We start from the raw sequence: 27,016 nt of genomic DNA on the forward strand, positions 1-27,016 counted from the left end.
TGTCCTTCTGCTCGGTGCGCCCTTGCTGCCAACGCGGTGGGTAAAGATCTCGACATATTTGCAATCGGAACAGTTTCTGTCAATCATATTTCGCATGTAAATGAACAAAAAGTTGGAATCAATATATTTATACATTAATCCATTAAGACTTGAATTGTTTTATATTTTATTGCTGCCATGTCTATTCCAATCAAATTGAAATTGTATATATTTTAATTTTCTCACTTCTCAATAATAGGTTTGATTTTTATTAATTTCGTTATTATTATTATTGTATGCTGCTCTATTTGAAACTCAAATTCTCACATTGTGGCTTTGTCTGTGTATGTTTGCTTCTGTATCTTATTCATGCTGACTGTGTAATTAATATAGACTAGCATTTTTGTATTTTGTTTTTTAATTATTTTTGTGTATTTCTCTATTCGTGCTAGCTTTGTAATTGGCCTCTGTGCTGTTAAGTCTGCACGTAAATAAACATGAATTGAATTGAATTACTATAATTGTTATAGAAGTTTTTGTGGTTCATTCTACGAAACTGTCAATATATCTGGCCATAATGAGTAGAATGACAGTGTGGCGTATATGCCCCATGCAAGAACGGTTGAGCCATAGAAACAGCCGTTGTTAAGTAACATATGCACCAACAATGGAACAACGGTGTTATGCAACCCGCTTCTAGGCAACAGCTCGGTAAACACACTTCCGCCCATGCGCAATGACGTTACACTCCAACAGTACTTAGCTATCACGTGGCTTTTTTCTGTGATCTGCGCTAAGCAATAGTTGAACTATGTTTTCTGTGTTGTCCGTGCCGCGGCTACATAATACGAGTCCGCTAGTAGCTAAGAAGAGTCCAGAAGAGTTTTAGTGAGTACCAAGATTCCAGGTCGATTGAATAAGAAATTGCAGGGAGACTTCATACTGATTTGATGAGCTAGTTTATGTTTTGACATCCGTTGCTAGGTGACGACTAGTGGAAACAGAATCCTAGGGCGTGTGCAACGGTGAGCTGTAAACTGTGTAAATCAAAGGGAACGCTGTATCAACTGCAATTAAGAGAGACTGTAAAAGAAGTGTTAATCCAATCATCCGAATTAGAACCCGTTAATTTCGTCACGCGTACCCTCCTACACGTGGCAAAATGATGAATAATATACTGGAAAGGATGTGGAAGGAAGCGTTCATGACCTAATCTAGTGGGCATCCCGACATTTGCATGAAGGGAGTGGGGAAAACCATGAAGAACCTCAGTTCTGACCGAAATTTGATCCTGGCACCTTCGAAATAAAATTCAGTGTTACCGCTACAGTAACCTGCCGATAATTTCATAGCTTCACGAGTAAACGGAATATTGCATGGCTAACACCAAATGCATTTCGTACGTCAGTATGGACCAATTACTACTGCTGCATGCCTAAATCATCTATGAGGATGTCATCATCCGATAACGGGACAGATCATTAAGTAATCTTTTTCACATATGCTCTACACCCCCCCTTGGGCCCTGGCCTCCGACTTTTTTTTTCAGTTTCATTGTCATTTTACAGAAGGTAGGACTCCTTGGGCGAGTGATCAGCTCGTCGCAAGGCTTCTACCTAAACACAGGACAACACAAACACATACACATATCAAACATCCATGCCTTGTGTGAGATTCGAACCCACGATCCCAGCTTCGGAGCGAGAGGAGACAGTACATGCCTTAGGCGGCCCATACACGTACGAGTCTGGCTCGCGAGTCCGGCTCGGCGAGCTTGACTCGGGAGTCGGGCTCGGATTAATTTCACCACACACGCATGAGCTGTGGCGACCCGCACACGGACGAGTTTGGCTCATTGGAACCCGAGCTGAGTCAGAATCGCGAGCCTTTAGACCGCTCGGTTACCGTGACCAGCGGAGTACTCATTACTAGATTCTATTTTCAGGATACAGTCTCCATACCAGGGACCTCCTTGAACACGGGACTTTTCTTCCGTGAGGTTGCCTACTAAGAGTAAAATGTACCTTCAGAGATGGTTCAGACAAACTTTCCACACGCTTCAGACTTCACGGCGGCTTTGTCAGACAAATATACCGCTAAGATAACCGCCGTCGAGAGGGGCCTCAGCACCGGAAATGTAAACAACAAGCAGCCTTTACAAGCAGACATGTTTCTTTTGCAGGACATTTAAACAAGTGGGATATACAAATTATTCTATAAAAGCCTTTTTGCAAAGTACATTTTGGGGGCCATGAAGGTGATAGCGTAGTCGGTACAGCGACTAGCTATGAGCTGGACGACGAAGGGGTCGGAGTTCGAGTCCCGGTAGGGTCAAGAATTTTCTGTTCTCCAAGTCGTCACAGACCCTTGGATCCACCCAACATCCTTTACAATGGGTACCGGGGGCTCTCTCCCTGGTGGGTAAAGCGGCAGGGGCGTGAAGCTGACCACTCACCACCAGCCAGTGCCGAGGTCAAGAAAATATGGATCTATACATCCACTCCCCCATACGCCTTCATGACGTAGTGCTTAATTCGTTAAGCACAGGGGCAATTTTATCTTTTTTTACCTTTACGTCGCTGTGACGAAATTATAAAGGCAAGAAAGGAGCCATGCATCGGCTATAAGAGGCTAGTTTCACTTTCCGGCCGACTTCATCCCTGTGGAAATGATTCCTTCTGCACTTTGGATAGAGAATGGTTAGGTGCCCTGATGCTTAGGTATGAATGGGGTGCCGCACACAGAAAATAAAACTCACAACCTGTTACATGGGTTAATTACGCTTAATACATGACTGTCAATGTACATATGACGTAACATTGGGAGAGCGTTCAGATATTTCAACTGTGAAATCATTACATTGGATGCTGAGGGTTGCTCTCCCATGGCAATCCTGTTGTGATCTCGTCAGCGAAGCAGGGGCTGGAGTGAAATACTCTAAAACGCAGCCAGGTATCCGTGCAGTGTCCGTAATGGATGCCCGATTTGAACCAAAACTGAATTGTGTTTTAGTAAAAGTCCAAAATATAGTATAAAGTAATGAAAACCCATCCTGCGGAGTAGAGTTATTTTCAGTCGGACTGACAGCCGTACGGACACTGCGAATCTAAGAACATGTTTTCTCAGTTACTTTGAACAAGTCTAAAAGACGTTAGTTAGTTAGTAAGTAAGTTAGTTAGTAAAGTTAGTAAGCACAGTGAATATTACACGCTATAATTTAGCCTACTTTCCTTATTTTGAAAGAAAGTAAAAGGAGACTTATGTGTACATCATGCTGTCTGCCGCTGTGCATCTGTAAACCCCTCCACCCATAAACTTTCGAATGCCTAAACCAGTCTTTATGAAACTTGGTATGTACATCATGCCACCTGAGTCCATCTCAACGGCGTACTTCATAAATCCTTCCAATCGGTCTGTGCCTGTAAGTGTAGCCCTCCTATCGTTGCTAGGCAAAGGCACGGTAAAATGTACCCCTTTCGCTGCTAGGCAACGGCTCGGTAAACATGTTCCCGTGGCAACGAATACAGGGATCAATGCAAGAATAGTTAGACGCCTTATTTTCTGTGCGGTCTGTGTTGTAAAGGTAAAGCTATCCCTGCATGAGTCTACCCCAGGGCCACAGTGCGGCTGAAGGATTAGGCCAATTGAAAATTCCAATGACCTCATAGGGAATCGAACTCACGTGTGGTCCGTGTCGTATCAAAGAGAAGTAGACGATTAGTTCTTCCCAGAACTTATTGTTTTTAGAATTGATATCATACTGAAATTCACGGTTTATTATCCTGAAAGTTAAGGTGAGACGAGCGTGAAGATCAGTAATACACTGGACGAGTTTTACAGGAAAATAGAGCTTTCTTGTTTTGTTTGAAAGCTCACCGAGTGATTTCCGCCGCTCTACCTGTTCGCAGTGTCACGATATACCAGTAATAACGTCCGTATCTCCAGGGATTTCTTTTTCAAAGGGCAGATCTCTGCTATAGTTAAAACGAGAAAGCAGCAAAGTGCTTTGGAGTGATATTAAAAAAGGAGGCTTCCTTTTATGTCCTACAGCTGTCGGCTACCCAGTTGTGTTACCCTTTCTGCTATTAACAAGATGGTCCCGAACGGTATAGAGTAACCGTAGCGCTGGGTTCGAAACCCGGTCGCGTCACCGGCTACCTTCAGTAATGTTTTTCGTGTTTCTTTGTACCACCAAATTCTGGTATAAGATCTCAATGAGGCCTCACTACTATCTTCCGCGTCCTTTCCAATCCATCATTCGTCACGTATTCACTGGAGGCTATAGGGTCTAGCTACTGAAGCAGTAGTTAAATATGCCACAGAAAAGACGATAACGACATAAAGAGTTACTGGGATATAACGCTGTGTAGTCCGTTGAAAGTCAACAGATGTTTCGCAGGAATTTTTCACGTTGTTTCATAACTGGGCTTATTCTTCAACACTGAAGGTGCAGGTGACTTTTTCCTCCGAAACGTCTGTTGAATTTCAGCGGACTACATGGAGTAATATACCAAAAGATAGAAAACTTCATAACCACCAGTGTGAGAACCTCAACTCCTGGGTAGGTATTGAAAAGTTTCAGGTTACTTCAATTATTTTGTTCTTGCGTGAATATTGCCCAATTTGCCCCGTTATGCCATGTTTATGGGTGAGAAACAGCCATGAATACGCGCATATCAGTGCAGGGTTTCGAAAAAAAAAAAAAAAGATACACATAACTGTGAAACTTTAAAAGTCATAAAACTAACAGTAACTTCAGTCTCCTTTGCTCAACTTTAACCTTTTGATGTGAGCGGGGGAACTGACTAAACCCGGGCACACAATTCTGGTTACTGTGGCGCTTACCGGCTTCTGAATTATGCACAAATAATATATGTCTCATAACCTTTCGCTCGTCATTTTTGTAGCTGTGTTCAGTCTGTGTATACTTTTTTTTAAGTGAAAACTAAAATCACTTCCAGGGGTCCTTTATTATGCCTCGTCGGCTCTCGCGTCGGTATAATCCCCAGGGGTGTATGACTTCATTCCCCCCCCCCCTCAACCCCTTTATAAAAGCAATATGAGTAGAGCTAATATTGAAAACGGACAACAGCATGCTCATACTTCTAAATAAAATGGCTTTTATAATTCAAGTTGTCCTGTGTTTACAGTAACAGTTCAAAGAACTAAAAATGTTCGTTATCTGAAAGAAACTGTACAGAACTATTAGGCTTATTTTGGACTTTATCCATCGTCTGGTTTATATAAGACAAAAAAATCACAACGTTTCGGAGACTTGATCTGCCTCCGTCCTCAGGTGGATGGGGCAGGATAGACCTACTCAGGTGGGCCCGTTAGAAAGAGTTAGTCTCAATCACGATGAATAAAGTCCAAAATAAGCCTAACAGTTCTGTACAGAATACACCATCGTCAGAATCCTTTCAAGTCTATCTGAAAGTAACTGTTCAGATATATGAGGTTTTAGATTTTGGGGGGATGAGGGTTTAAATTTTGGGCTTCTGTAGGCCTGCCTACATACAAATTAAACATTGGTACCGTAATCGTCACATCGGTATCGAAGCAAGAGTAATGTTTTATTTTCACTTTCTTAGTTTAGAATTGTGATATGATGGTTCATTAATATGGCGGGCAAGGACAAAACAGACGTCAATTTAAATGCGAAAGTCACATACAGGCCGCTGCTTTCGCTTAAAAACAATTGACTTACTCCATAACAAGCATCAGTAATCTTAAAAACATCACCGTAATCACAAACTGCGATTAAATATCAGAAAAGCAGGAAAGAGCTTCCAGCTTGGGGGTTGAGGTTCTCATCCCGGTGGTTATGAAGACATAGTGCCAAGTAGTCAAACAACAACAAACGTTTCGAAGGAATATGTCGCCTTCATCTTCTGGGTCGAAGTATAAGCTCTGCTTACCACCTTCTTTCACTCTAGTTTCATGCTTGGCTTAGTTTTCTACTCTGAAGATAGAAGCGACATGTTCCTCCGAAAAATCAGTTGGCCTTCAAAGGACTACATGGCTTTATATCTCAGAGCAGTCCACCAGTTTGTAGTGGGACAGATATCTCTGATATATTCACATCAAGTGGCACGTAGTTCATTCTAAACTACATGCCCTTTTATTCCTAATTTCACTATTTATTCATCGTTGTTAATGTAGTTACAATATTCTGCAATGTGATGGCTGATAGTTTTTTAAGTTTATTGCCTATTCGGAGATAGTACTTTCTTCCGAAACGTCGTAAACTTCTACCACACTACACTGCAACACATCCCAAATGATTGTATTCTTTATACGCGTATGTAGTAAGAGCTGTGAAGAACTTGAATCTCAATTAGTCTACACAGTTTATTTGGTAAAACACAAGAGACAACTGTTACAGCTGGGAAGACTGGATTAAAACAGATCTGATAAATCACTTTCAGACTTCAAACCCAGAGGGAGAAGAGACCAAGGCCACCAAATTGGGAAAAATGATAGAACCATTTTGAATTTTAAACCTTTAACCCGGTACAGGCCTGTCGAAGTGCCAAAACCACGTTAGTGCTGCGGATAAGAGAAAATTCCACAAAGCTCTCACGATGTAACTACACTGCGGTCCAAAGCTTTATCTCTTGGACACTTAACGTTTCTTTCTCAAAACCAATGAAACTGAAATACATAATCAATTTTTCAACAGTCATTTATTGGATCTTTGCCGCTTTTTCAGGTTCTTAATCCTATACACAGACGTTAGAACTCCTTGGGTGGGGGATCAGCACATCGCAAGTCTGAAACCTACACACAGACATCTATGCCTTGAGCGGGATTGGAACCCACGGTACCAGCGTTTGTGTGAGCGAAGATAGTTAATAATGCCTTAGACCGAGCGGCCACTGTGATCGGCTGAAGCACATTACAAGGTTTGATAAATACTGCGCAATACATACGTAGCGAGGTATGACTTGTCGTGGCGTGGTGGCTTGAAGGTCCTCCTGCTTGCACGTGGCGATTATATTCAGCACTCATCACAGAACGATCCGATGCACTTCACAAACTTTCTCTGCACAAAGATGATATTGTGTAAAACTTATTTCATTTAAATACTTCAGCTGATCCAAAACACGTTTAATTATGATTCAAGCAGATGAAAGTAACACGCAACAACACAAAGTCTCACCACACACGAGAAATAACGAGACGGTCGTCAGCAACGCTTCCTGCACTTTTATCATGTGTAATCGGAGAACAGGTGGGATGGGGACAGTAGTGTGCTGCTGGATTTGTCGTACTAGCACAGTGATAGAGCCACTGGATGGACTCTCTCTCTCCCGTAAGGAAAATGGAATAAGCCAAGGAGGCCCCTAGCTGTAAGGGGAAAGAGCCTATGGCGTAAACCACTCGGTCAAGCCCAGAGTTTAGTTCAGCAGACAAGTGTACTTACGAACTAAACTACTGCTGAACTACAAATTAATTATAATTAATTTGTAATTGTTTTTTTTACGAATATCTGCTTGTACTGTGTAAAATGCATCAACATTCATGTGCTATGAAATTGATCTAGCTAACGTCATATGAAATGTAAAGGTTCTTCACATACCTCTCCGTAGGATATCAGGCACGGTCAAATTCAAAATTAATATATTTCTGGAGAAGTAAATGTTTTGTTTTGGGGTTCATTTTGTGTAATTTCTTAAACTCTGATATCACATCTGTCCTCTGTCCACCCATTAATAAGTATTTTATAGACATATGTAAATACGCCAAGGATGGTAGTCTTCCAGTGAATTCATTTGTCATTGGCTCCGAAAACAGCAGACTCACAACTGCGCACCAAGGCATACAACACAAGGCATTAGCAGTACACACTGGATCGGACTTGTGCCAGGAAAAGAGTACTTTAACTGGAACCCAGTTAAAAATCGATTATAAAACTTCCAAGAGCTGGTTTAAAACACCATAAGGTAATAAGAAAACAGTATTAAATCTTAAAATCGGCTCACTCGGGCTTCTGGGTTGACTCTGAAGATAACGGCAGCATATTATTCCGAAACGCTGGTAGCCACCTCTGAAAGTACAGGGTGTCACAAACCAGACACATTATTTACACTCACCGCTGTAAAAAAAAAAAAAAAAAANNAACTTATAATTTATAAAACATGTTAATAGTTGACATTCTCGCAGAGAATGTGTCACGTGTTGGGCATATGTCACGCGACAAATAACTTTACGCCGTACTGATAATAGCGAATTTATTCCACTCACTCACATTTACACAATTCACAATTTCCCAACTGCTGCCATTGGCAGTATCACAATTACGTCTCCTGCTGGAGTCCCTCCCATGCACTCGATACAACCCGACTCGGCGACTGTTAGATTGAAACTGCACTCGGCGACCTCACGATCCTCACTGTGTCACTCCTGATCACACACTCTCACACATACTGCTCAGCCGGCTTTCTATACCGTCCCCTGTTACCAGCGGTGTCCCCTTGTTACGTCACAGTGGGAAGTGCTGTTACGTCACCGCGGGGAGGGGAACGGAGTGTTGACTGGCCTGTTACCGTAGCAGTGGCAGTTGTTCCGATGCTGTTACGTCACAGCTGAAAGGGGGGTGTCCTGCATGGCGCAAATACGTCACACTGCTCCCTCCTTAGGGCTGTTCGTCCCGAATAGCCTAACGGTGCATCCCCATTCCTTTTCTTTGAAGGCTGTACTTACAACGTCCTCTTTTTGTCCGGTTACTCCTCTTTTAGTGACTATTCTCCGGCCGTTACATCCGCTCCCTTCTCAAGATTGTTCGTGCCGAACAATTCCATGGTCCAGCGTTCGTCGATCCGTTGTTTTACATTCATTCGTCGCTCATTCACTCCTCATTCACGCCGGGGAGGCCGGTTATTCTACATTACCGGTTCCTCCTCCGCTTACAGTATCTTTTTTCGTCTTGGAGAGGGTCGACCACTCCACAAGTTCCATTTCCTCATTTTCGGTAACCTAATGGAAATTCCTACTGCTCGCTTCACGGTTTCCAGCCCGATGGCCTTCCTGTAGCTCTCTTCCAAACCGTACATGCTCCTGAAAGTTTCGGTTCCTGGTCAGATTGTTGCCTTCCTGGTTCATCTGTTGTCTCCCTCCGTGCGTCCATCCTTTCCGGGTTCCTCGTACCACATTGCCCCTGGCACGAACTTTCCCGACGGCATTATCCTTGCACCGTGCCACTCCTGCACGGTGGGTCGTCCTAGTTCTAGAAGCGGCCAGTTCTCTCTGTGGGTGACACTTTTCCTGGGTAAGGTACGACTTTACGATGTGTCCCTTGCGCCGTGCCATTCCTGTACGGTGGGTCTTCCGCTGGCGGCGACATGTCTTCCGGCACCCATCCTGATTTTGGGTCCGTCTTTCTTGAAGGCATCTCTCCTACGTCGTGCCACTGTTGCACGGTGGGATACTTTCCTGCAGGCGGCAGCCAACTTCATCCGGGATCCACAGTCTCCTCGGGTCAGTTTCTTCGGCTCTCCTCGTCGCCCTGCAGCTTGCTTCTTGCCCCTACGCCTCCTCTTCCGTCCGTTGACCGGTTTCACTACGGCATCGTCGTTGGGGGCTTCCCGTTGTTCTGCCGCCTCAGGTTTCCTGTCCGATGAGGTCGGCTGTTCCTCTTCTAGACGTGCCTCCATTTCTTGACAGGCCATCGTCTTTACGTCAATTTCGGGTTTGCTTTCGGCCACCATCTCCTTGTGGCTGGCGTCCATCTTTTCTCGCCTGGTGTCCATCCATTTGTCTCGCATGGCTTTCGTCCTTGCTTGATGGGTTCTGAATATTTTTTGCATTCGGGACGAACAGCCTAACGGTGCATCCCCGTTCCTTTTCTTTGAAGGCTGTTCTTGCAACGTCTTCTTTCTGTCCGGCTACTCCTCTTGCAGTGACTATTCTCCGACCGTTACAGTATATTGGAGAGAGCGTGATGTTTCAGGGGAATATAACGCCTCTATCTTCAGGGTCAAAGAGTAATGAAGAAAGAGCTCAGCAATCCGCCTGTTTCCGTTAGTTTCTTGTTACTCTGACTCTTAGACTCTGAAAACGAAGCGATGTGTTCCTCCGTAGAGCCGGGTTCTGTCTGAACTGCACGCAGTTACAAACGTACAAAACCAGTCTCTTCAATTGAGTAAAGGTTTAAAATACTAAATTTCTTCTAAATAACATAAAGATCTTGGTCGTACCTCACAGAAAACACATTACGTCACCACTACAAAGCCCAACAGGTTACTGCTGTTTAGGGAAACTGTCGCTGTTTATTGTGAGGACCATAGGGAACACAAATAATATGGAGATTCAGTTCGTACCTCACATGAAACATATTACGTCTCCGCTACAAAGCCCAGCCGGTTAATACTGTTTAGGGAAACAGTCGCTGTTTAATGTGAGGACCATACGGAACACATAAATAATGTAGATATTCAGTTTGTACCTCACAGGAAACACATTACATCTCCGATACAAGGACCAACCGGTTAATGCTGTTCAGGGAAACAGTCGCTGTTTACTGTGAGAACCATAAAAGAGGGAGAGAGAGAAATAAGAAAGAAAGAAAGAAAGAGCAAGAAAGAAAGAACGAAAGAAAGAAAGAGCATCGATTATAAGAAGGTTCCCAGGCTTTGCCCGCTCGTCCTTCTGGTAAGAGTAAAGTGAAAGTGTAGGCGTTAAGATGATTAGAAGCAACGACTTGAGAGAGTTGAGAGAGAGGGGCCGCGGAGCTTTTAATTTAAAAAATTAGAGTTTACGTGTATAATTTTGGTAATTTTGACAGCAAGGGACCGTAATTTTGATGAATTTAAATCGGGAGGGCTGCATGAGAAGCATGCAGTGGCAACTTGGAATCTGGGAACCATCTCAGCATTTGCTTACAAGACAGAGGAAAACCAAGAAAACCTGTGTCGAGATGCCTGGTCGCAGGACCTTCCGGATACGCACTGACTTCTAGCCAGGGGTCCGGCAAACAAAGCAGACGGGCGATTCTCTAACGTTTCCCTAGCATGTGTGCTTAATGCTTTATTGATAAAGTTTACAGTGCGTACATGTCATCAATAACAATACACTGGTTAATTTACAATTTCAGTACATTTCGAAATACAACAAAACAGTTTGTGTGTCTATCATCTTGATCCACTGCAGTCGTCACCTCTTCAGTTGGGCTCTCATGTTGGTCCAGCGTCCAGCGTAGAGATTAGCTCTTGGTGCTGCTAGAAGACTGAGTCCTCCGGTATTCCTTCTGATGATTAGCCGCCTGCAATGAGGAGCACTCCGCTCATATAAGTGATTCAGGGTATTTTTTATGGAAGGGGGAGGGTGAGTGTGTGTGAGGTCAAGGTGCGATATCGATTGGATGCTTCACAACACAAGATCAGCGTGAGAACCATACGGAACACACAAATAATATAGAGATTCAGTTCGTACCTCACAGGAAACATATTATGTCTCCGCTACAAACCCAACCGGTTAATGCTGTTTAGGGAAACAGTCGCTGTTTATTGTGAGGACCATACGGAATATACGGATATCACTGTGTGGCCAGAATGCAGAGTTTTAGTATGATATATAAATTGTGCCCAGAAGAATTGGCAAAACAATTAACCCACAAAATGTTTGCCGACAATAATTTTCCCATACATGATCCGCTTTCCAAAGAATTCTTTGAAATCCGGAATAGATCATGAGGTTTTTAACTAAATGACGAGTATTCTCGATTCGAAGACGGACGTATAACATATGATGTGAGGTGAAAGGGGCCCAGCAGAGTTCAGACATGGGGCCACACCCATCATTGTTACTGGTCGTTCATCACCCTGCTACCGAGATTATCGACAGATGCCACAGTGACGGTCGGCTCTTAGGAGGAAAACACGATGGATTGGTTCCCCTGCAATGGAAATGAAGGGTGGTACCCCTGTGAAACAGACGGCAGGGTGTGGCAGTTACAGCGTCCTGTATCACAAGAAAACAACCCCATGCGGGAATCAACACAAAACGTCATGACATTGCCAGTACGAATTATTAATACAAAGCGTTTAAAAATTATGAATCAGTAATTTGGCAGTAAATGTAAAATTGTCGTTTTAGTACTCTCATGAGGTATGTGTTATTTAAGGGGGTGAATAATGAGAATAGGATTCTCTTGGATGTGACGCTGTATATTCTGGTATGCTTAACAAACTACGAGGTGTCACGTCCCAGAAATCTGTAAGCTTAACTTTTATGGGAATTATTTATTAACATCTTTGTTATATTTCATATTAGGCCCTCCGGCCAGTTCCCATCAGACTCAAGGCCGCTATCTACACACAGGACAACAGAAACACGGAATAAACACAGACACCCATGCCTCGAGTGGGATTCGAACCCAAGATCCAAGAGTTTGAGTGGGCGAAGACATTTTATGGTTCAGACGGCGCGGCCATTGTGATCAGTATTTATTACAGTGTGACATAAATTTTGTGACCGGGCTGACATTGCTCCTTTCTTTTATTCTAATATTTCATGACACTCTATCAGTTGATGATGATGTGTAGTGTCAATTTTTAGATGCGTTAGAAATTCTTGTAAAACTGATTCCACGTCGTTGTTCGGTTTCTCACGTAGTACTGGTACAACTTCACTGGTCTTTGAGTGGTCGTCATGTTTATATTATTCATAAAAGCGTCGTTGATGCTCACAGGAACAGACTGTATGCGTCTGTAATGGTGAAACAGATGAAACATGTAGTTATCATTTTGTTCCAAAAAATTAATGACATTCCCATTTCATTAACTTACTTTAAATTTTTACAAACTAACAGTGTTTCGGCTGTCTCTTATGTCTGTGACACCCGCTACAAATATAAATATTCCATATTGTCACATGACGCCTGAAAGCCGGAATAGGGCAGCCAGAGCTGACATTCATTGTTAGGCAACGACTCGGCAACGAAGAAACAAGCAACAACTGAAGTACTGTTCGGCTATAACGATGGATACGGTGTCTTCTGTTGGATCCGCCCCGAGGTTATATAAAGAAGATTACAGGCCAGGTGAAGAATAATTGAGATGGCTGTCACAGATAATTAAGAAGAGATGGCAAGAAATGAATTAGGCTGTGAAAAAAAGACTGGTATAATTACTGTGCTGAAATCCGTTGCCAGGACACGACTAGTGAAGACTGAGAACCCTGTTTTATGTGTAACGGTGAGCTGTAAAGTGTGTAGGTCAACGATAGCACCGAATCACTTGTTGCTACGAGTGGAGTGTATAAGTGTAATAAATCGAATCAGCTTATCCAAACCCCGTCTAATAGTCACTAATACACGTGACAATATTTTGGGGGGTGAAATCAATAAAGCTGAAAGAATGAAGTCTCATAAACTTTATTACTTCTTACAGACACTTTCTAGATTTGTAATTACAATAATTTTAGACTCTGATATGATTAATTCAATTACTTCGGCGATTTGCAGTGACAGGTTCCTTGAGTTAATGGAGTCCTAGGGCAAAGCGAGTTGTGAACAGAGAGAGAGCCGAGGATATTCTCTTCGGTTTTGTGTTCCTCTCGTGTTGATTCTATAGGCGAGACTCAATCGACATCCCCGATTGTTTTGGGAATACAAACAAAACTAGAAACTTCTTGAGGTCGGGAAGACGTTTTGTGAAAGCAGAAGATGTAGGTTCAAAGTGAAAGTACTTTCCGGTTTCGGGAAATAGTTTGAACCTTTTGTTCATACGGGAACTTCGGCATTCGCTGCCGCAAACAGCCTTATTTTCTGATCCCCTCTCTAGTGCTCCCTGAAGCTTAAACTCAATTGCCTAACTATACCACAGTTATTGTCTAAAGTTTTCAACACAATAAACATCATTCTGAGTGGATCCATATTTGTGTTATGCATAATAGAACAAAGCTCTCCTCCACGGGCTGAGAATTTTAAACATACTCGCAAATTTAGTGGAGGGTTCTCAAAAAAATCAGCACAAACTCTAAGAATCTTACTAAAAATATCAGAGAATTTAGAGCATAATGGAACTGAAAATGGCGCATAAATTTATTAACAGACGTAACATAACTTATTTCCTTCGCTGTTTACACTGTTTAAAAATAATCGTCCATAAAACAAAACAAACTCGGTGATTTTAGTCAGCAAGCGAACTATACCGACCGAGCTACCGCCGCTTGTCAGCAAAGCGTAGTGCCAACTTTTGTGTATAGAGGATGTCGCGTGGTCAGCGCCACGATTTCCCACGGCCGTTAATTTTGGTTTTCTAGACCGGAGCCGCTATTTCCTTGAATTTTTTCCTTGGCACTACAGCCCCAGTGGGCCTAGGCCTACCGCCATGAAGTTCTCCGTTCACTTCGGTTTTTCTAGATCTTACACATACGGTAGGACTCCCTAGGCGAGTGATCAGCTCGTCGGAAGGCCTCTACCTGTAGACAAACACAGAAAAACGCACACAAACATCCATGCCCTGAGTGGGATTCGAACCCACGATCCCGGCTTCCGAGCGAGCGAAGACAGTGCATGCCTTAGACCGCTCGGCTACCGTGACCGGTATTTCCTTGAAATAGTCCCTCATTTATCATCACGAGGCTGAGTGGACCCGGTTCCAGACCAACTACGTCTCACAAAAAAAAAAAGAAATCTGGTAGCGCTGGGAATCGAGCCTGGACCTCTGGATCTGTAGTCAGGAACGCTAACTACTAGACCACAGAGGCGGTCCAATAATTACCCATTAGGCACATTTTCTCAAATTGGCCTGCGTGGCTCGACGACTGGTCTACGGGCTGAATAGCCAGAGGATCGGGGCTGAGTCTTCACACCCTGCCCAGAGAGCCAATGGGGCCCATTCAACTTCCTATCCAATTGGTACCGGTGTTTCTTCCCCACGTGTCCTGAAGCTGACCATTCATCTGCTGCCGAGGTGAAGAAATATGGAAGTATACCTCCACTTTCCCCTACATCTTCAAGGCGTGGGTCATAATTGATTAAGCACAGGGACAGCTTCCCTCCTTCCGCCTCTTGTTGCTTTCTTAATTTGCTGATGCTTCGGCGCTGAAGACGGAGGCGACGTCTTCCTCTGAGGCGTCGGAATTCTTCCTAAGTACACAGCGTTCCAACTTGGACGACTGCACTCTCCACAGTATCCCTGTGACCTCCTCAAGCCCAGTGGGTTGCCTGGTGACGCTGTCGGTATCGAAGCCGCAGTGTCAAATCCTATGATAAGTGAATTTGAAGGCATATGGAAGCAAGTGGCTGTGACAAGAAGAGGTACCAACATAATAATTTCCTAACAGGACTGAGGAAAAGAACGAGAAAACTGTCACACAGCGGGTGTCAGGGCCGAGATTCGAACAAAGCACCTGTAGAATACAAATCTATAGCTGTATCGCTACACCAACACTCTTGTTGTTGAGGTAAGTACAGTTACTCTAGAATTAGTGATATAAATATCGTGACATGTAGACCTGTTGCTAAGCAACGACGGCAAAAGGAGCAGCTATACAACAGCCGTTGCTTCACAAATAATCATGTTTCCACGACAACAATTACACAGCAATAATGAAATTGCGTTTTCTATGCGGTCCGTTCCAAGATGTAATCAGGACAGTTAGTGAGAGTCAGTTGAACTGAATTGAGCTTAGTTGAGTTGAGTTAATTTGTTGCTGAGTAACTGAGTCATTCAGTTAGTCGAGAGTTGCTGTGGCTGATGATGAGGAGAGTTCGTGAACCCAGGGGAAGGGGAATGTCCGACGTTAGAAACCGCTGCCGAGCAACGACTAGTGAAGACGTGACTCTTGTCACTAGAGAGAGAGAGAGTGTGTGTTTGTGTGTGTGTGTGTGTGTGTGTGTGTGTGCGTGCAACAGTGAACTGTAAAGTGTAGTCATGCGATGTATCGAAGAGTTCAAACAACCCGATCATCAATTCAAACCCTGTCTATAGACACATTCGTACGCGTGACAATACATACACAGCCGTATACTTACTGTTATACACACCCTGGATCTACTTGCATATCACAGAACAGGCACAAAGCAGTATGTAGTACTTACTGTTAGTCACAAAATTAGCAGAAGATGATGTGTGTCCTACTCAAACAGGGGCCCATGTTAAATAAATTCCCAAACACTAAAGTCAAAATGAGTGGATCCCATAAGGCGAACCGATCCTCAGAGGAAGTGGAAGCGGCAGGTTCAGCGCTGAGCTTCCATTCTCTTCACCGCAAGATATCTCAAACTTTCTGAACTACAGAATACAGAATAATTTAAGAAACGCAGCGACATGAATAAATTATTTGTAAGATGAAAGGCCTTCTTCTTTGTTCTTGCAGGATTCTGTGCTACAGACAAAACTCTTTGTACAGAGTCGATACAGAAGAAACTTTCAAAGAGCTCCAGTCCTGGCCCGACACAAACGTTAGTCGTGGTTATTCTCAGCACTCCCAAGCGAACGTCTGCATAAATCGCTATCGCTTGCTGTCACAGCCCTTCACGTTCCCACACTTCGTATCATGATACCTAACCTTAGTGGAGGTCGCGGTAAGAAACACAACTCCTGTTTTGTCTTCCAGAGACAGTTATTCTGACAGGATTTTCGTGGTGTTTCGCCGTCCGTGTGGATAATATCTGTAACGCCGTGGCGGCAGGGGGCGTGGAGGTATCCCACCTTGCCACCATCTTGTAACGCCGTGGTGCAGGTGGGGCGTGCAGGTACCCCTCCTTGCTACCACAGCTTACGCTGTAAGGAGTTAACACAATAATCCTACCTTACTCTCAGCTAGGATTCTCCCGTTTCTGGGCTTCCTTCCTTACTTAAAGCTGCCACCATCTATTATATGTCCTAAGAGAGGTGATGTAAGTACCAAGGGCCGGTAGCGCGGTAGTCGAGCGTCACTGTTTGCTGGCCCTTTCATCCTCGTCACCTCTTATTATTGGCGTAGAGCGGGCGTGTCGGGTCTGACCCGCCTCTACTTATCGTCTGTCATCTCTATGGTGGGAACTACCCCCTGACATATTGTCATAGCTCCCTTTCGGCAACTCGTCATATAGCCTGCAGGTAGCAACGTATTCCATTATTATGATTCTTAAGGGGCGTTGATACCAAGGCTACTAAACGCTGCCTGCGTGGCAGGTGCCTATCCCTGCCCATTCCTAGTATCTCCCCTTAAGCATTCTGCTGCTGTTGCCTTTCACTTTGGTAGGACCCTCGGGATCGGTCGTGGAAAGGTGATTATGGAGGTGTGAATCACAATTCCCTGCATACATCCTACTCTATGTACACTGGTCTATTTACATTGATATTTACTGTATTTACAATGTTTTAATTATTAACAAGGCCGACTTTCAGTCGGGACTACATAGTGGATTTACTTGAAGCTACGCTAGGAACCTCCCCTTCGGGGGTATAAAACTGGAGTCTCTCTCTCTCTCTCTCTGCTTCGACTCCTGACTATATGCAAGTATTAATCGTGCAATGCGATCCTGTTTCCCTACTATTCATGATACACTACTAGTAATCCTAACACATACACCATACACAGACATATTGCCGGACTATCTTCCTAGGCAATCACTTGTTACATAATTATTACTCTCCCCTAAGGGCTCGCCGAGCACACTGGAGTTTGCTATCGATATTTTCCACACGCTTTTATCCAAAATATTATTTAACAACATGGCTTATATGAGTAAACGTGACTTACTTGAAGTAAAAGACGTAGGCCCACTTCCTCCACTCGTAAGGCCCATATTGACTAGAGCCTCCGGCTGACAACTGAATATTATCTTTGAGATCAGATCCCTATGTCTCCTGAATTCAGTTATTTATATCTTTAATTTGCTAAATCAGCGGTTAATGAAAGAGGGAAGTTACTCCTCCTTTTTGTTCTCAATTCTCAAAGTTATATTCTAATTGGCTATTCTCGGTGGTTGTGGGTGGGCCCATGGTGTCTCATCGCTGTGTATTGAATAATATTACCATCTCCAGTGGCCTCGTTAGCAGAGCTTCTTACTTATGTGATTACGCATAAATTCTGATCATCAACATTCTTAACCTAGTTGCCTGTCCAGGTGTTGACATACTAATGTAATGGCTGTGAAACACTTTTCGCAAGTCTCGAAACTTTAAGGCAATGCCTTAAATTTCCAATCTCAAAATTGGTCCGCAACAATATCTATACCAAACCCCGCCTTGATCGTTTCCTTTGAAATTGTGACATGAATCCTGAGGGCCGGAATACTGGAGCCAGAGGAGACGTCCATTGCTAGGCAGCTTCTCAGCAAATAAATTTCCGCGGCAACAGATACGGAAGCAACAGAGAAATTGTTGGGAACAATTCTTCATGTTCGGTCCGTGCAAAGTGGTTATAAAAGAGGGGAGCTATTGAATTGGAATTCAGTGCCCATGTTGAGGCGGGGTCGAATGCCTGGCCCTCCAGGTTGGGGGAGTCTCTAATCTGAGACTGTAGAATGTGGTCATGAGTCCCGTGGAACTCGGACCTGGCAACGAGTGCGCTGGCGAGGACCAGAAGCAATTGTAAACGACAGACCCATCCTCTTTTCTGAGAGGATGTTACATAAGGACATTGACCACAAGTGTTCAGTTGAATAAAAAATTGCTGATCGTGAGTCTCAAGGGGCTTTTCGCCAAGATGAACTGTTTGGCGACAAACCGTGAGTCGTAAAGTAATTCTGACTCTGACTCTCGCTCCGGAGTTCAGTTGGCGGGTCGGGTTGTATGTTCTTCTGTATAGTGCCCCTTAACACCGAATTAAGTCTGTAACAGCGTAAAGAAGCCTGTCGATTATTAACACCAATCTTCCGGCGAATGTGGTTAAAAGTAATATCTTGTTACATTTAATGTCATTATAAACCTATGCTCGTCTTGCATCTACTGTGAAGTAGCATATCTCCGAACAAACAAACTCCATGGCCTATAGTCCGCAAGCGAACTATACCGACCGAGAGATCGCCGGGACGTCTGGATCTGTAGCCAGGAGCTCTGACCACTAGATCACAGGGGCAGTCGTAGTAACATGTCTTATGTGTATATATTTGTCGCACATCCCTGTACTGGTTACTTCAATTTTTATATGTTCGACTGAGCTAACTCCTCTGTAATTATCACGTGCAGCCGCTGTGTTACCACGTAAAGGCACTGAATTGAATTATTTCATTTGAGGGCTGGGTGTTAGGTCTCCTTCCGATGTTCGAAAGTTTGAAATTTCGTCCGTGTCTTCCAGCGTCACTCTGTCACTTTCTCCATGTAAAGTCCAAATATTCCCCTCAGCACCCTGTTATCAAACACCCCCAGTCTCCGTTCACCCCTTAGGGCGAAAGAGAAAGTTTCATGTCCACATAAACTACAGGAAATATTATATATAATTTATAAATTTTGATGTTTGTGTTTTTATACAGCAGAAAGAAGGACAAAATATTCTGAAATAAATGATGGAAAACATCCCACATATTTAACATGCTCAAAATTTCTTCAAGACGCTTGCTCTAATGAACATGAGTTACCTGATAACGTTAATATGTTGGTAGGAGGCGAAGAAGATGAGAGTCAGTGAGCATGCGCCAACTCCCGAAGATGACGAAGTGGTGGAATTATCATGTGACGACATCCTGGCCTCTCCAGAGATGGATAAGACAAAGGACCAACCAGATGAACTTCACGCGACACATCATGACAAGGAACTGGAGGATCTGATGGCTGTGGAGTCGACTGCGCAGGCGTGCATCATGCACGCGCTCCGTATTGTAAGTTGGCCAGCAGACAGGGCAACACTTTCGCTTTAAAAGAAACAGGAATAGCGTTCCTGTTGGGCCTACAAGAATTACAGAAAAGCACACAAGACCACCTCAATACTTACATTTCCATATACAATACATAAAGACATTATAACGTGAGATTTATCCTTGTTTTCGAGCAGTTTCGTGTTACCATAGCAACGAACTGTCGAGCGTTCATGAAAGTAAGTTATGTAGTAGGTTAACAACAAGCGAAATTTCTTCTGTTTCAGTGCATTGTGTCTATTATGTGAGTATTTATAATATTTTGATGAGGATATATATATATATATATATGAAGGAAACGGCTTAAGATTCAGTATTTATGAGTTCCAATCGTAGGAAATGACGTAAAACATCGGCCTCGGCTCTTCATTCGATTAATTGTAACAATGGAAAGCAATGAGGGAAAAAGTGAGGGAAGTTAATTCTACGACAGATCATATAACAAATGATGGGGGATCCCCGTTGAATTCTCAGAGGATGTTACAATAATGTTAGCTTGAAAGGCCAATTAAGGATGTAAGACAGAAGCTTCAAATATAGGTTCAAACTGACGCTGGGTACTTTTGACCAAGTTTAATTCCACCAATTTCCGATTGAAATTTCAGCGAACTGCTTACCAGTTCGCTTAGTGGGGGATGGAGTCCAACCGGGTACACTCGGCACAGCGACCACTGATTGGCCTATTGGAGCCTGCCCCGGGTGATTATTATGATGGAGAATTTGGTGGAATGAAGATTGGCAGGGGAAACCGAAGTACTCGGAGAAAACCAGCCCCCGCGCCACTTTGCCCACCGCAATTCACACTTGACCAGACCCGGGATCGAACCCGGGTCGCCGCGGTGGAAAGCCAGCGACTAGCCGCTTGAGCTATGGCGCGACCTATATAGACCTAACGACCGCCTCTGTGGTTTAGTGGTCAGAGTTCCTGGATAGAGATACAGAGGTCCGGGGTTCGAATCCCGGAGCTACCAGATTTTCTGAGAAATTGTGGGCCTGGAACTGGGTCCAGTCAGCCTCGTGAGGAAAATTAAGGAGGTATTTCAAGGAAATAGCGGTTCCGGTCTAGAGAACCGAAATTAACGGCCGTGGGGATCCGTTGCGCTGGCCACGCGACACCCTCTATCCGCTAAAGTTGACACTAACTTCGCTGACAAGCGGCGATCGCTCAGTCAGTATAGTTAGCTTGCGGACTAAAGCCACGGAGTTTTTTCGTACAGCCCTAATAATATTTTATGCTTATATCAATATAATTGTGACGTTACTGGTACTTTATGTGAAACTGCCTGAATTTGTCTTGTTACAGGAACAAACAACAGACACCAACCAGAATTCTGGATCCGTGACGTCAGACCAACCTTCCGTCATGGTGTCAATCACTAATGGCGAATTAAGTGCCCAGGAATGACTTACGAGTGATTTTAACTCACAAATTGTACATAGCCACAAGAAGAAGACAAATCTGAGTGCCATACAATCGTGTGACAGTTGAGTGCTGGTCAGAACCGTACTCCTTCCTAATCCTTTCCCCGCGTCTTACACCAAACATAAATACATATCACCTTCCCGTGTGGTGGCAACAAGAATGCAATTTTTTTTTAAATATTGGCGTTTTAAAAGAGATGAAAGTAATCAGAGACTGTGAAGGGCGTGTTTATAAATAATAATTTATCTAGAATTTGCGAAGTGACATTGATTCCTTGAAGAACATTTGACAAAGACTTGTACTGCACAATTTTTTTCAAATGTCCGACAATTTATATGCATGTGAATATATCCATAAAGAAACCGTTGTATGGGTTGAAAAGAAACATGAAAAGTTCAAAAACATTGTTAACATCAGGTATCTAACTGTCATGACCCAAGTTACGAGTATTAAGTACATTAATTTCAGAATATAAACTTGTGTAAAATATATCAAATTAATATTGGACACATCAGCGTTCCTTAGCTGCATGCTGTACAATCGTCTTTCACCGCATATACCTTTTTTAAATGGGCTGCATTTTGAAAAGTAACTAAGTAAAATGTAATTTTGCATTGAAATGCATTCCCCATCATTGAAATTGTACGTTCCGTTATGTCCTGTTGAACGTGTTAACGCCTTCTTTGAGACACTCAGAACTGTGATCGATTTTATACTACTCGACGAACTTACTTATTGTTCTGTTGCTCTTGAAGAAACATCTGGTTGATGTGAATCCTGTTGAAGTTATTCTCATATTGTGTGACAATATTCAGCGCCCTCAACTTTCAACGTACCCAACTGACGACATCACATGAAAGATTACACTAAACCTTAAAATGGTATGTCTTAAATCATTTATAAAAAAAAAAAGTGTTCTCATAATTTTGGGGCTGAAATCTTAATATAATCTCACTTAGTTGTCTTCCTGAAGCATGAATTTACATATCCAAAAACTATTTGTGGCCATTTTATAAAAATAATATACGCTGAAAACGAAAAATATATTAGAGACAGTATTCGAGAGACAAAATTAAAAATTACAAGCCAACATCACGTGGTTTGTCCAAGCGGTCACCCAACCAAGTACTAACAGCGTCCGATGTTGCGTAACTAAATGAGCTGAAAAAAAAAAAGGTCTGGGGGTTTAAGCTGCAAGTTTATATACACAGATTATCTGTAAGACCGAAGCCATGAATTGTGTCAAAATCTGTAAAAACATTGGATGTATCGGAGTACACTGAAATTGATTAAAAAAAGTGGAAGTTTTGAACGCCTGTATATCAGAGTACACTGAAATTCATAAAAAATGGGTGTTTTGAACGCGTGCTTATCGGAGTACACTGAAATTGATAAAAAAAGTGGAAGTTTTGAACGCGTGCGTATCGGAGTACACTGAAATTCATTAAAAAGTGGATGTTTTGAACGCCTGTGTATCAGAGTACACTGAAATTCATAAAAAAATTGATGTTTTAAACGCGTGTGCATCGGGGTACGGTGAAATTCATAAAAGAAGTCGTTTTGCTCTGTATAAAGACTTTTGTTGTACAATTTTTTTCATTTACTTTACCTAGTAATTCTATTCATTTTCTTTATTGAATGGATATTTCAATGATTGGGAACCAAGGACACTTCGATTACTCTCGGTTTCCGCCTCTGTGATATTTGGCGTTTTCAAGGTCGTGAAGGTTCGCAGTTTGATCTTCTGGAGTACGACGCTATACAACTTGCCAAGTGGTTACAGACGTTTCGGAAAATAATCTTGCCTCAATGTTCAGGTTACCCCGAAACGCTGATAAACACCTAAGGGATTGCATGGTGCCATAACCCAAAACACCACAATGTTGATTCTTTCTGTCCCGTTTGAATATACAAACTAATGAGATAAAAACCAGCATGTTACTACGTATCTTGACTCAGTCCTTCAAGACACAAATATTTCTTACCATATTTATTAAGATAAGATGGGGTTTCGTTACAGTGCACCGCCTCCAAAGAAATTAATACTGTTTAGTTTCATCAGTGCGTATATATTTTGTGATGTCGTCTTTAAAGCAAATTTTATTTAATTTGTATCGTGGGACGTGCGTGAATCCGATGAGCGAAATGCAACAGAGTTGTATCCCGACAAATCTATATTCAAGACTTTTCGATTGTGATTCAATGCCTGTTAGCTTTGTGATTGTGACGCAGCTTGAATTAAAATATGTCCGCTATTTTAAACCCGGTGATTGGCTGGATGTAACTCACGGGCATTTTATCCGGTGCATAAGCCAAAAACACGACTTCCTCGTATTCTTAATTAAGCTTCGTAGAAACAGATACGCAACATATAAATTCCTCATGAAAAAACAAAATTAAATTTCGATTCAATTCTTGTATTTTTTCCCCCCTGACGTTTTCCTCTCCATGTTACTCTAGAATTATTTTATATTTCTGCTGTAATTTCTTGCTATTAATAAAGGGACTGCTTTATGTGATGATTAAAACGTGATATTACTGGGCATTTGATCTGAAAGTAAGATTTAATTTCATGCAAAATGGTTTAGAAAAATGAAAAGCTTTTTCGAAATACTCTCGATGAGGTAAAATATTTTTTTTAGGACACGTGCCCCAGTGATTGCCTTACAGTACTGCTTCCTGCTCTGTGTTTTGACAGTTCCAATATATCTCACAGGCAGTGACACAGCATATGTTTATTAAAGAAGCGTGTATATTGAGGGTTATGTTTCGGCGCCAAAACGCCGTCCACAGGTTCAAATACCAGTACAGACATAAACAAGAAATATGTTAATATACGTGTAAAACAAATTTATTTAATTTATGTTATGCAATAGATTAATTGAAGTAAATTCCAATACTATTCCTTTCAATACATTAATGCAAGACTTAAATTATGCCTCTATAATATCTGCTCCACAATGCAATGGTGCTGCGTGAGATTACTAGTGTGCATGCGCTGGTTTCAATTAGTACTGATTCTGCCGGTAGATGGATCTGCCAACAATAGTCCCTCTGTCGCCTGCTGTTGTAACATTCATGAAAGTTTTTATACGGGAGAGCTACTTTAACCCTATTTTTTCATGTTATTCCATACTAAATATTATGGTTGGATTGTGAGCCCAGGTTAATATATATTTAAAAAAAAACGGAACACAGATTCCTCCAGGGGTTAAGATAAATACTGTCATAGACACAATCAGTTTCCAAGCAAGAGAAATGTTAATGGTATAATTATTATAAAATATATTTATTTATTATTGTGAATATAAATTCACCCAGTTCATAATTATTATTATAAACATATATTGTGTGACTGTATACATAATATATATCACTACTCGTAGATACTACTATGAAATACCGACCCTTCCATTCAGTGACGTGTGAAATCTGTGACACAGTCTAATATCTGTGAATATTTTATTAAAATTATTCTCCTTAGTTTTCCATAGCCGGAATTTAATGTAAGATATCAGCTTCCGGGCATGCGCCGTGTATACTCTTTACGTAATACTTCGCGCGTCTGACTCCCGAAAGCGGAAGTCATACACCTCTTTCAAATGATTTACTTCAACACTGCATGTGTATTACTCAAACTGTGGATAAGACACTATAAAACAATAAATACAGCTCATGTACACTTGGGTGTTAATTGGATTATTTTTAAAGTGTTAATACATTTAAAACTCATCATACAAGTTACTAGAACCCTGTTTGTAAGATATTTCTTATAACACACATATATAAAATATTTATTTTAAGCTGAGAGACGAAATCTTAATAAAAATGTGATATTCATAAATAATCGTTTTCCTGATTTAATGCAAATCTAACGAATCACTTTATGGAGCAGAACCCTAATTGAGCAGCTGAGGACTACTGAAACCATCAACAAATCCGCTTCTTTATAGAACCCAGTGGTACAATGTCTTGTTCGTATCGTTCTGTAGTGACCGTTATTCAGAGCCACGCCGATGCACGGAAAATTACGGTTTTCACGTTAGTGTCTTTGGATGTGATGCTGTGTAGTCTGGTATGTATCTATTGTTTCGGAGTAACCTGCTGCCTACGTCTTCAGTGTAGAATAGTCTAAAACCTGAATATGGAGCTAGCACGTTCCTTCAATATGAATATAAATATTTACCAAACTATACGGCGTTATATCGAACAAGCAACCCACATTCGAATCCATTTCATATCCTCAAACTCTAGTTATACAACTGTATGTTACGGTAAATGTGAATAAACTGGTGATTACATGGAAATACCAAAACCAAATCTCGTGATACGAATAATAGTAACCTCTACTGGTAATTATGAACAATTGCCGGTTACCGCTATTAATTATATTACATTATGCTGATAACGTCTGGGTTCCAGTTGATCCAGAATATGTACAGCAACACTTGCACATCGCTTAAACAGCCATAGCTGTTGCCTCTACAGGTAATTTTGAATGTAAAAGCAAAATTATCCTTGTTCTTAACTAATTAAGCTCTACGCCATAAAGGCGTATGGGGGTGGATGCAGAGATGCACATTTTCCTGACCTTAGCACTAGCTGGAGATGAGTGGTCAGTTTCACACACACCGGCCGCTTTACCCCAGGTAAACGCACCGTTACGCATTGAACAGGAGGTTGGGTGGACCCCAGAGCCTGTCTGGACGACATGGAGAACAATTGCCGATCATTATTATTAATTACATTGAATTTGCTGATAAAATAAGAGAAAACTGTGAAATCTGAATTTGAATTTATCCAAAATCTGAGTGGCAAAACTTGAACATCGCTATAACAGCGGCGGCGAATCTACGGAGTTTTCGGTTTTCTCCACCAGATGGCAGCACGAGATAGGAGACGGAAAGTTTCATTTTTCCGTACATACTGAACAAGTTACCCTGAGGGTCTGCATGGCAATTCAGGAGTCGAACAAACTTCGTTACTGCCCCGCTCTCGCATATTGCCGATTTATTATAAACACTCTGACAAAACTCACATTAGGCGAAAAGACGAGAATCCTAGCTGAAATCTGCCATGTTGTAGTGGAAAGTGCTTGTAATGTGTAGGTGAGAATGAACCAGAAGAGAGAAAGTACAAAATGGTCTTCTCCTCTGTCGCTGCTGAGATATTCAGGTGGGTATCTCCATAACATGATACTGCTATTGTGTGGGGCGTCGCGACGCGCCGGCGTACAGCGTGGAATGGAAAATGTTTTCAAATGTGAAAGAGGAAACAAAAGATGTAGCCATGACCCACATGTTTCAGCAATATGCGTTGGAGCATTGAAGTGGACAGAGCTTGGATGGAGCTCTCTACTGGCTGTACGCATAACAGGATATCGAATGGGCTGAGGGCTTTGAATGCTCGTTAATCAGCGGCAATCGCTGACCTTATCTTCGTCATAGTTTTGGTACTGACTAGCTGATAAGGGAAAATGAAACAGGAACTACAGTCACCAAACACGTGCCCATTAAACTGTGTCTCTCAGCGCACAGATTTGGTGTTCGGAGGTACAGCGTGGTGGTCTGTGAGGTGCCCGGAAATCATTCGGCCGACTCGGCGAAAGAGGCAGGCTCGGGGCGTGTGAACATCACAATATGGCGGTCGTATACTACTGAAGACCTACCGTGAAGTGAGTTCATATACAGGATGATTCATATAGAACCGGCCCGACGAAATGAGCTGTAATATAAAATATATCATACAGATATTAAAGTAATTTACACATATCTTATCTTGGATTGTGTGCCGTGATCAGAGCAGGTGTTGAAAGTATCCGC

At 42.4% G+C, this 27,016-nt stretch overlaps 1 protein-coding gene across 1 annotated transcript in view; it reads left to right on the plus strand.

The window, feature by feature from the left end:
* Positions 1-21,703, plus strand: part of LOC111868275 — a 107,774-nt gene extending 86,071 nt beyond the window's left edge. Inside the window, exons 5-6 of the mRNA XM_023858775.1 lie at positions 19,520-19,735; positions 21,075-21,703. Coding sequence (XP_023714543.1) covers positions 19,520-19,735; positions 21,075-21,176 — 318 coding nt within the window. The 3' untranslated portion in view covers positions 21,177-21,703. The remainder of the gene's footprint in view (positions 1-19,519; positions 19,736-21,074) is intronic.
* The last annotated feature ends 5,313 nt before the right edge of the window (positions 21,704-27,016 follow it).

The sequence above is a fragment of the Cryptotermes secundus genome, unplaced genomic scaffold, assembly GCF_002891405.2.
Source record: "Cryptotermes secundus unplaced genomic scaffold, Csec_1.0 scaffold966, whole genome shotgun sequence".
NCBI classification, from domain to species: Eukaryota; Metazoa; Arthropoda; class Insecta; order Blattodea; family Kalotermitidae; genus Cryptotermes; species Cryptotermes secundus.